This window comes from Stenella coeruleoalba (assembly GCF_951394435.1).
Source record: "Stenella coeruleoalba genome assembly, chromosome: 9".
Lineage (NCBI taxonomy): Eukaryota > Metazoa > Chordata > Mammalia > Artiodactyla > Delphinidae > Stenella > Stenella coeruleoalba.
The window spans coordinates 63,104,917-63,117,248 of NC_137155.1; the positions used below are offsets into that span (position 1 = coordinate 63,104,917).

The following is a 12,332-nucleotide window of genomic DNA, read 5'->3' on the forward strand; positions in this document are numbered from 1 at the left end:
AAACCATTACCATGTGCATGTAAATGATCTTCCGTAATTTGCATATATCAATGTATCCCACAACATATACTGCAAATAATGATGCAATCTGAAATTTAAAAAGAAGTTATAGTAAAATTATATATATAATGAATAGATTAAAAAATTAAGAAAAGATTATCTTTATTTTGCCTCAAATTTATATTTATATTGAAAGTAAGTTCTTTAGTTACCCTCTTACCTGCTAATTTATTATTTATTATGGTCAATATATTAATATAGCACATATCAGTTGATTTTTCTCTTCCATTCACATCTCTCTCAATTAACCATGTAAATTATCTACTTTACGGATTATCCAAACAATACTCCTTTTAATGTCAGAGTGACTCTACTGCCAACATGTACAATTACAAAGTGCCTTGCTCAACCAAAAAATATAAAAATTTAATTATAACGTGACAATACATAATTGGGGAAAGTACATTAAACTAAAAAATAATTATATAATGCGTGTGTGTGTAAAAATACACTGAGTTCTGCTTGTTAGTCAGTCTTTACGAGTATCTCCATTAGTGCTTTCTTTCATTTATACAAATATTCAAGTGTTGGGCATAATCAAATTTATCAAATTTCAAACTAGAAGTACTTTCACTACAAAGGTATTTTTAATTTTTTTAACAGTTTTGAAGAAAACTGTGTATGTATTTACCAAAAATTCTAAGAGTACTGGAGTTATTTATATGCATTAATTCATTATATGAATTAATTGATTAAATAATTTACCTCAGTAAAGTATAGAGAGGTATTATGTCAAACAATGCCTCTCCACCTTTCTTCATGGAAAAAGCAATTCAAATTAAATTCCACGCTTCTCCTACTACACAAATATGGTTTAAACAAATGGCAAAACAGCTGAAACTTAAACATGTAACTTAAGTTCCATTCATCAAGTTTTTTGTCTCCAAATAATCTACAACAAATTTTCCCAGTAGCAAGAAAAAGAAGGTCTCCCTTGACCCAGATTTCCCCATGGGGAACGTGGCACTGCTGAGTGACAGATATGACACAGTAACTGTGGAGAAGTGTGTTGTTATTCAATGTAAGCCCGACAGAGGAGCACAGTACTGCCTACCCTCACTCCATGCACCTCCCCCCAGTTCCTCCCCCTCCCGCACCAAAAAAACAAAAACTAAAACAAAAAGCAGGCCATCTCCAATAAGTGAAAGGATAGGAACTCTCCCTTTCCACTCCAGGGGCTAAGCAATACACAGCAGGCCTACAGGGTAGAATCTTATGGAGTGACCCTCAGGGACATTTTAAACCAGAAACATTTAAAATGTCCTCAAACTAAAGAAGACAAAGGAGTCTAAAAGATAAGATCAAAGAAAGAATGAAGTACAAATAGAGCCTCTTTAAAAAAAAAAATGATAGAAGCAGCAAACTTGATGTCTTAAGTAGCAGGTAATGTGTTAAGACTCTTACATACATGACCCCATCTGATCCTAAACGCAACCCAATACAGTAGGGTCTTTCATTTTCTCTACTTCATAAATGAAACAACTGAAACTAAGAAAAGTTATGCAGTTTGTCCAACTCAAGCAGCCAGTGAATAGAGTTAGGACACAAATCCAGGTCTGACTTCATTTCTCAAGCAAGACATCTCAAAGAACATTAAAAAGCGACTCTTATACTGCTTTATATGAATATGAACATGGCCAGTATAAGAAAGAAGTAGAAACAGTGGTGGCAGGGAGAAATGAGCACACATTTTACTCCCTCTCTCAATAAGCGACCTTTACCTTGCTTTATAGACCTCTATCTGAAGGGAAAGAGACAGACAGAGTACGTGGAAAGATGATAAATATATTACAGGCTGGTAAGGGAGTTATATAAAACATAAATTGTTTAGCTATTTTTCCTATGTTATCCTATGTGTATTTATCCTATGTGTAAGAAAGTCCAGTTATTCACAAAAACATTTTACTTAAGATAAATACTACAGTCTCCTTAAGAGAAATACTTAATGTTATAACACTAGTTCTCTTTTAAGCAAACTAACATTTTGCATTTTGAAAAAAGATAAGCATTCTTATAAACTTGAGTTCAATAAATGCACTCTACTAGTAAGTAAATAATTAACACCCATTAATAAGTAAATCATATATTTCCCTACCCCAAAATTTCTTTCAAAATATGGACTAAAAAAGCTTTTTAGGACTTAGAATCATATAACATCTCAGTTCTGTAATTTTAGACAAATGAGTTCTCATAATCAAGCTCACTAAGCTTAATTCGTTTTAAAAATGTAAGCACCTTACCTGAGTAAGAAGTACAAACTGAGCAAACTGCCATGGAAGCATAAAAAACACATTGGAAATGCAGAGTGCAATCAAGCTTCCTCTGTAAAGTTTTGTAGCCCTTAAAAAGATAAAATAAGTAAGTTTAACCAGAAAATATTCTAGCATGGCTCCAAACCACTGCAAATTAGAATCTCTAAACATGATCTGGTTATAACATAAACCAGATATATAACGAACCAGTGGATTAGAAATTATACCTCCTGACACTCAATTACAACAATTTCCTGTGAAAAGTAAATCCCCAATATAACTGTAAAAAACAAAGCTTTCCAAGGAGAGAGAGAGCACCTAGGTCAGTGTATCCATTGAGATTTTTCAAACTATATTTTGGTGAATTCATAACCAAACGTATTTAAAGCTGCATTCAATAGATTCATTTGGAGAGACAAACGATGTCTATGAAAAAATCACAGAAGTAGCAGATTCTAAGTGCTAAGTATTCTGCAGACAAGCAAGCAAGTATTCAGGATACAGGCTGAGCAGCTGAGGGAGGTTTTGTGGCGGATATGGGATAAAAGTTGGGTCCTGCACAGGTAGGACACAGAAAAGAGGCAATGGCAGGAGCCCTTCTGGAGTCACATTCAGAGGCTTTGCTTTGGTCCTGACTTGTATGCAAGGGATTTTTAGGAGGGTGAGGTGATTCTCTCATGCTAGTTTTAAGAAGTACTTTTCTCCTAAATCAGTGAACCACTGTGAAGCCCCCAACATGCCTAACATCTTCACTGTGGCTGTTATTAGGTGATTTATACAAAACTGAATTTCTAAAAATACTTAAAATTCAAAATTGGACAAAACCAATTTGTTAGGATAAAATATCTTTTTAACCTTATTTGTAAATGATTTTTAGCATTAGGAAAAGTCTATTCTAGCTTTATAACAGTATCCTTAGTACCTGCAGCCCACATGAACATTGCTCAGCTTCTTCCTGGCTCACTCAAGGCATTCACCTCTCTACCACCTCACATCAAGAGATGTCAACTCTAGGTGGAAACCGAGAACTAGAGGAAATGGCTGCTCTACCAAAGAGAGAGAATTCAGTAATAAAGATGAATATCAGAAGACTTAAAAGACCACTAGAAATTAGGCTGTCATCCTTCAGAAGAAAGGTAAGAAGTTTACCACAACTCTAGGAAAGGAGGATGTGCTTTTCCCCAGCAAAAAGGACTGCAGTTGCCAAGAAAGCAGAAGGAAGATGTCAACTAGAGAAAAACAAGGAGAATGATAAAAGCCCTTGAAGGAAGGAAATTCCATTACCTAACACTTTTTTATAAAAACCAAAAGTAAAGACAAGAATGAGGAGGTGGATGAGGCTGAAATGACAATGATTAGGAGGCTAAAGAAAACATAAAGAGCTTACCACAAAAGCACGTGACAAACAAGACAAAAGAACCTAACAGAACTCAGTCCCTGAAGCCAAGAAACAGGAGTTAGAGTAGCTCCACTTTGGTCAGTAGAATAATAGCCTCCGAAGAGGCCCACTACATGGCAAAGGGGAATTAAGGTTACCAATCAGCTGATCTTCAAATAGGGAGATTATCCTGGATTATCCAGGGGGGCCCAATGTAATCACAAGGGTCCTTAAAGTCAAAGAAGGTTGGAGTAAAATGACTGCTAAGAACTCAATCCACCATTGCTAGCTTTGAAGATAGAGGGGGCCACAGGTCAAGGAATGCAAGCAGTCCTCTAGAAGCGAAAAAAGGCAAGAAAACTGGTTCTTCCTTAGACTCTGCAGAAGAAGTGCAGCCCTGCCGACACCCCTATCTTAGGATTTCTGAGTTACAGAACTGTAAGATGTAACATGATAAATCTGTTTGTGGTGATTTGTTACAGCAGCAATAGCAAAGTAGCAGAACCCTCTACAGTACACCCCTCGGTATGGATTAAAGGAAGCAACCCTTCGCAGGTGGAGCAGCACCGCACACAGCTGCTCAGATCACAGCACATCAGCAAGGGAATATGGGAAGAATCAAAAGTTTGCCATCACTGGATTGAAGACAGAAGCAGAGGCAGAACAAAAGCAGAAAGTAGAGATTGATGGGCAGTCCACTGTATTGGAGAAAATACTGTATTGGAGAATACAGTATTGTATTGTATTGGAGAAAAAAGCCAAGATCAAGAACGCGGATGTGGAAACACAGCATGTGCAGTGATGAATCAGACACTCATACGGCACAACACTTCCTCCTGAAGTGTTTGAGAAGGAAACCTCTATCAAAGTGCCCCAGAACTAAAGGTTATGAATTCAGAGTTCATCTTATGTGAAGATGCTAAAAAAGTTCTAATTTTCATAATAAAAGAGGAATTTAAGGGACAGCAATCAGGCTGGAGTTGCAGAGACTTTAAAAGTTAATACAAAAGCTGCCACCCATCCCACATTCTGTGAAAGGCTGGTCTAAAAACCCTACATAAGAGACAAAGCCATGTAATGGCTCTGTTCCTGTTGAGATCATCACGGTAAATAGATCATTCAAAGGGCTTGATGTAACAGACTTCAACCAGTTCTCCTGAATTCTGCTGATCACTGAAAGGAGTTCTTAGTCTGGGTCATCTTCAGATTTTCATCATGCTCTGTTCTGTTCTTTCATAGACCCCGTTTTGTTTTATCTTCACCCTCTGAAACAAGGCAGCATCAATCTAAATTCAATATCTGTCAATAACGAGGGGAGGGAAATATTCTCGGTCCAACTCTCTCCACTCTTGTAGTGAGAAACATGGGAGGGCTCAATCCAATCCTGAGTTTCTAGCAGGAATTATCCTAGCATACCTTTGTCTACTCATGTGGTTTCTTTCTACCCCTACTATCCAGTTCTCAGGGATGCTAAACAAACACAGAAAGAAGAACTACGTGTATTAATGTACCTGACCACACCTATTCTATGAACCGTTCTTTGCTTTGAAGGGCTATAGCTTATGGGATACACCCTACTGCCACCAGCTTTCCCTCTTCTATTTTTGGGAGGCTGCTGTGGTGGCAGAAAATGGCTTGGGAAAGTAGAGATTGCAGAAGAAGTGGAAGCAGCTTTGCTGCTCCTCGAGCAGTACCTGTGGACCACTAATTAAAGGAAAGAAGACTAAAAGGCAGATCAAGAAAATGTTTTGGGTAGTAAATATTTTGAAGTTATACTTTTTTTTTTTTTTTGCGGTACGAGGGCCTCTCACTGTTGTGGCCTCTCCCGTTGCGGAGCACAGGCTCCGGACGCACAGGCTCAGCGGCCATGGCTCACGGGCTCAGCCACTCCGCAGCATGTGGGATCTTCCCGGACCGGGGCACGAACCCGTATCCCCTGCATCAGCAGGCGGACCCTCAACCACTGTGCCACCTGGGAAGCCCCTGAAGTTAAACTCTTAAAACCCCTTTATGAATTCAACCTAGCAACTGCATCAACTTAATTATTTTATTACACTTTTTATACTGGAAGTTTAAAAAATTCTAGCTTAAGTTATTCAATGCAAAACAAACAAACAACTACTAAAGATAAGACAAAGTTACCTGAGAATATGAGTCACAAGCAGCATCTGAAGTACAAGGAATGGATACGAGAAGCTTTCGCGGAGAGGAGGTGTCCACATCACACGGGTACACTGAAAAAAAATTCATAGTGCATGGTATCTTTGCTAAAATTGCTGAGTAAGAAACACCAAGCGAAAGCTGCTATGAAGTTTTTTCTACAACTTAATGGTGTGCTGGAAAACAAGCTACTAACTTTTCTACCAACAGCAAAACTGGAAGATACACATGGCATAAGCTCTTGAGCAACAGTAACATCATGAACTGTCAACAACGAAGTCCTAAAAAACTTCAACTGTAGCCTAAAAGGGAAGTAGGGAAAGCACCAGCAAGAAAATGTTCTGCCAAAAGTAAAAACACTACATTTGAACTGGTTTTGAAAATGAACTATAGTTTGTCTTCTTTCACGTGAATTTCAGCAAAACTCTCCATAAGCAATATTTCAAAACTCCCTGTGGTCATCACTGTTAGTATTTTTACTGACAATGCTGCTTAAAAGGAGCACTCCATCTTTGTTTTTACTTCTTCTTTGCCCAAGCCACCCTGGGCTGCAAAATATTTAAAAGCGGCACAGGGGATCAAATAAAATCACAGAAGTCCTAAAATAGTTAAGTATCAACCTTTCTGAAAAGCTTACTTTAGACTTAATTAAATAATGTAGTATCCCAGTATGAGACTCCATCATGTTTCTGCATATATACTAAATATATTAATAAGTCCATCTTTCAATTTAAAGAAAACTGCACCGGATTAAATGTAAACAATTTGATATTACTACTACTAAGCTCGTCACACTAAAAGAAATAATTATATCTTTCACGTCAAGCAGGGCTACTTCAGAGACTATGTAGTATTACAAAGACCACAGTGGCAATAAGTCTTTCCTTTATTTTAGCTCTACCTCAGACTATTAGATATTTCTTCTACTGCTACAGAAAGTCTGAGCCAATTTATTCCTCTTTTTTTACCAAAACTCACCATTCTCTATGAAATTAACATAAATATCTATTTATAAATGAACTGTACATACAAGAGAATATGAAAAGATTGAAAAAGTCTTTAAAAATGTATATTTGTTTTTACTGAAATGCAAAGTAAAAAATCTGTTAGTTTATTAGATTAACTAGAGATTTCAGTATGATTGACAGTAGAGATATATAAAATTTATAAGGCTACCAATCTCTATGCAAAAATGAATAAGAAAATATTTAAACTATGTAATACACAATTTGAAAACTTTCTTCATACAGACTGTTCACCCATATTTATTTTGTTACCAAATACAACTATGTTGTCATCTCTTAGAAATTCATTTCTCTTAATAGCAGGAGTAACTCAGTTTGCTAAAACTCGATTACATCCTCTGTAAAGTAAGGATAAGAAGGCTCAATTATAAATTAGTAACAAAAAGCAAGGTTTTCTCCTTCTAAAAAGTTAAGAGTGAATGAATTCATATGTATGTGAAAGTGCTTCTTATTGTTTCTCCAATAACACAGGGTGCTTTACGAGATCTGGTACTAACATAATTGCTGTTCCAGATGACACCATATAATATGAGAATAGTAAACAGATTTGTCTTAATCATACCTTAAATTTCAACAAATAAATATTTTTTATTTAACTATAATTTTAAATAGAAAATAAAAATCTATCGTTCTCTTTATAGGTTCAAATGTTAAGAATGAAAGGAGGAAATATACACACGTGAACTGCTTCAAAAAGGGTTACACAAATGTATTCTATACTCTGACAAAGAATAAGAAATTCTTTAATTGTGAAAGTAAACTCAATAAAAAATCTTACACTGTTTTAATTGTCATCATCCACTAAATAATTTTCAGCACACACTTCATAGCATTGAAAAATACTGCAACATAACACTGCCTAGATATTGATGACAACAGGCTTTTAATCTATTTTCTGCTTGGTGAAGGCTGAATTTTTTAATCATCTACTCAAGAATCAAAAATGAAGAATTTTAGCAATAAACAGCTTCATTTTTCAACCTCTACTTTCAAATAGTTTACTTATACTCTTAGAGATCTAGCATAATCTAATTGATTTCTCTTCACAATTTAAAAATAGGAATAGAACTGACTAGTCAATTGTAAGTTATAGTTAGTATCAAACAGATCATGTTTAAGGCTTGTTCAAGAGTTTTAACTACAGTTAGCCTTTGTAGGATCAATTGTAACTTGTTCGTATAATGTTTGGGTTTAAAACAAATTATCCCACCTCTGACTGCTGCACTGCTATGTTAGCTATAATATTGCTGTAAACACTATACTTACAAGCGATTCCAAAAAAGATTTCTGACCACCATGGGTTTGGCTACTCTTTTTCTGAGAATGGTGTAGGTTTAAGGATTCAGCTATCCAGATGTCAACCATAATAACGCTAGGTGCAACACCTATCGTTTGAACATCTTCCATCTGATGTTACTTAGGGCAGTCCCATTGTCTAGGTAGACCCTTAGCTTGGCATGGGCTTTGTGAGGCTGATGGGACTGCACCTTGATAATAAGTCAGGTAGCTTTCTTGGAGTTTGTCTCTTTCTATACCATGTACTGACATGCTGCCCAAATAACCAGTCAGTTACAATTTGAATCTGTAATACAATTTTGGCTCACACAAAAATTAATGTTTCAGTGATGTATAATTGTTATTAGTAAGCTTTACCATCTTAATAAAGAATTTCTACTGGTTCTATGAAAACCTTTTTTATCTCTGAACTTCTAGGATATCACCATATCCTACCATAAAGTTTGCACAGAACTTCAGTGAAATCAGTCAGCTTTGTTGGATAAGCAATAAATTACATCTTCATGACTCTATCCTTTATAGCAATGACACAACCTGACCATTCCTTACTTATTTAAAATATAAAAAGCTGACAAGATGTTATCAATATCAACTCTACCACCTTACCATGTGGTTGTAAACTAAACTTCTCAAGGTTATCAACATAATCAGAATTCTGTATACAGTATGAAGGTATTTGTCAAGATACAAAGGCAGTATAAACTGAAACAAATGATTCTAACTGTATTAAATGGTAACATAACAGAGAAGCAAAAATAATCTATGTATATTTTGAGCTGTTTTACTTTTGAACTCTGTACCCCCTTAGTAGAATATAATCTTAGGAAAAAAAACAACAGCAAAGAAACCTTAAACCTTACTTAGTAGGTTTGTTATTGGTAATCGTAATGTATTAATTCTGAAACTATTTTGTGTATATTACAGAATAAAGCAAGTAAGTAAATACATTTAGATTGTGGGGAGGGAGGGGATACAAATATGGAGTGGGAGAAGGCAGGGTTTATACTACTAGATTACTAGATTAGAATTATTGGAAGAATCAGTATGAATTAATGATTTTTGCTAAAAGGACCTAAAAGTCATTACATCCAAGCAGTAATAAGCACATCAAGCACCCCACTTGTGGTCTCTAGTTACCATTTTCCACTAACAGGATCCAAGATTCCTTGGAAAATAGCTGATTCCACATCTGGGGGCAAGACAGTACGAGGTGATCTTGAAACACCTTTTTGTGCAAGAAAGTAAGTGTTGAAAGAACACTGAGGACATATCAAAAGGGCAGAGAATAGTACCCCTCCCTCCCAAAAATACACACACACACACACACACACACACACACACACACACACACACACACACACACTTGTTAGGAATTAATCTAATAAAAAATTTGCAAGACACAAAACACTGCTGAAAGAAATTGAAGAAGATTGATATAAATGAAAGATTACCAATGTTTATAGATGGGAAGATCTGATATATTTAGAATGTCACTTCTCCCTAAATTGATCTAGAGATCAAGGCAATCATAACTAAAGTCCTAGCAGGTTGTAAATCTACTGGGGGAAGGAGGAATCATGGAAAGCTGATTCTAAAATTTATACGGAAATACAAAAACCTGGACTAGCTAAAGCAACACCGGAGAACAGAGTTGGAGACTTTTTACTACCAGATATCAAACTTTTAAAGTTACAATATTTAAGATAGTGTGATACTGGCTTAAAGATAAATAGAAAAATAGAACAGATTTGAGAGTCTAAAAACAAATCTACAAATATACAGTTACTTGATTAATGACAAAAGCACCACTACAATTCAATGGAAAAAGAATGGTCTTTTCAACAAACAGTACTAAGTTAATTGGATATTCAGATTGGGGTGAAGAAGCAGTGAAGAACAGGGAGGAAGCAGAGAGAAGTCACAGTCTCACACAGTGCTTAGCTTCCAGGAACTTGCTGAAGTCGAATCCAGTGATGGACTGAAACTAAAAAGCTAAAACTTCACCCCCTCCAGATTCAATTGCTGGTAAGATCAAAGAGATCATGCCCTGGGCTGAGCATCTGGGAAACTGGAGATTGAGCCACAGAGCAGAAATCTCCTTAATTCATTTGAAACTGGAGGTAAACTAAAACAAATTAAAACCACAGCCCTGCCCAGCTTAGCAAGACTCATGGTGGGATCAAATTGCTCAGGCCCTTACCCTACATACCTGACACAGGAAAAGATAATCCCTCTCTGGGAAAAAAACAAGCAAAAACAATTATCTACTTCAGGCTTTATCATTCTTTTATACAAAATGTCTTGCAAATCTATGAGACATGCAAAATACAAAAATATAACCCACAATCAAAAGGTAAATTCTAGTTAAATCCACAGATAATGTGAATGTTGGAATTAGCAGACAAGGACTTTAAATTTAAACTTAATAATTAGGTTTAAAAATTTGCAGGAAAAGATGGACAGAATGGGTAAACAGACAAAAATTTTCAACAGAGAAATGGAAGCTCAGGAAAACAATGAAATTCTAAAATTGAAATTTATAATATCTAAAATAAACAAGTCACTGGATGGGCATTAAAGCAGACTGAATATCAGAATAAAATACCAATGAACTCAGGGATATAGCAAAATAATATATCCAAATAGAGACAAAGAGAGAAAAAATTAAAATTAAAAAAAAATGAAGAGAGTATCAAAAACCTATGGGATAACATCAAAAGTTGAACATACATAGAATGAGAATCCTCAAAGACAATAAGAGAGAGAATGGGGAAGACAAAATATTTGAAGAAAAGATATTTGCTAAAAGGTTTCCGAAAACTGATTTAAATTAAAAAAAAAAAACCCACGGAACAAAGATGTTCAGTGAAACTTAAGCAGGATACATACAAAAAAGACCAAATTTAAGTTCATCACCATCAAACCAATAAAAATCAAATATAAAAACAAAGCTTTAAGGACTTCCCTGGTGGCGCATTGTTTAAGAATATGCCTGCCAATGCAGGGGACATGGGTTCGATCCCTAGTCAGGGAAAATCCCACATGCCGTGAAGCAACTCAGCCTGTGAGCCACAACTACTGAGCCTGCGCTGTACAGCCCGTGAGCCACAACTACTGAAGCCTGTGCACCTGGAGCCCATGCTCCACAACAAGAGAAGCCACCGCAATAAGAAGCCCGTGCACCACAACGAAGAGTAGCCCCCTGCTCACGGCAACTAGAGAAAGAAAGCCTGCATGCAGCAACGAAGACCCAACACAGCCAAAAATATAATTAATTAAATTTTAAAACAATGACCAAAAAAAAAGAAAAAAAACAAAGCTTCAAACCACCACAGAAGATACACATTACATTCAGGACAACAATAATAAGAGTGACAGATGACTTATGAAACAATGGAAGCCAGAACACAAAACAATGACACTTAAAGTGCTTAAAGATAAAGCTTTCAATCCAGAATTCTTATCCAGCAAAAATATACTTTAAAAAAAATGAAGGCAAAATAAGGATGTTTTTAGAAAGGCAAAAGCTAAGAGAACTTATGGGCAGCAGATCTTCACCACAATGCTAAATAAAGTTCTTAGACCAAAGAGAAATGATACCAGATGAAAACCCAGATCTGCAGGAAGAAATGAAGAACACCACTGAAACCCAAACTAAAACATCCAGTTATTAAAGATGACTAAGAGTTAACTAGGCACAGATTAAGAGATACAGGGGGAGGGAAGTATACAGGGCTAGGAAACAGCATGTGCAAAGGCCCTGAGGAAGGAAAAGGAACAGTCCTTTCTGGGAACTAGAGGAAGGAAGGACAGCAGGACTGGCAAAAAGAAAATGCCCTGGAGTAGTGAGACGCAGAAAGGGCCAGGTCACGAAAGATACTGCAGGCTAGTTTTCTACTACATTAGAAGCTAGTTTTCAAATCTACATCAACAGATTCATTTCCAGCTAAGACTAGCACACTCTCTGTTTTTGGACTTTTGGAGTTACTGTAAGTTTCACAAATAGGCACACCACTCAATAGTCTGAATAACACATCTTGCACTTACACTATAGTCCAAATTAATGTAAAAAATATTTAAATCATGTCCCTCTTCTGCAGGTAACCCTCCATGGCCTTTCCACGTGCTCCAAATGAACTTTACAATGACTGACAAGACTAC

The 12,332-nt window shown here is 36.2% G+C and overlaps 1 protein-coding gene across 9 annotated transcripts in view; it reads right to left on the minus strand.

Moving 5' to 3' along the window:
* DPY19L1 (dpy-19 like C-mannosyltransferase 1) overlaps window positions 1-12,332 on the minus strand; it is a 242,327-nt gene that overhangs the window by 189,697 nt on the left and 40,298 nt on the right. For all 9 annotated transcript variants that reach the window (XR_013829892.1, XR_013829893.1, XR_013829894.1 and 6 more), the window contains exons 8-10: window positions 5,833-5,924; window positions 2,301-2,400; window positions 11-88 (exon numbers count right to left, since the gene is read on the minus strand). Coding sequence is in view for 1 of the 9 variants with exons in the window: in XM_079932253.1 (XP_079788379.1) it covers window positions 11-88; window positions 2,301-2,400; window positions 5,833-5,924 (270 nt within the window). In the remaining 8 variants the exon portion in view is untranslated. The remainder of the gene's footprint in view (window positions 1-10; window positions 89-2,300; window positions 2,401-5,832; window positions 5,925-12,332) is intronic.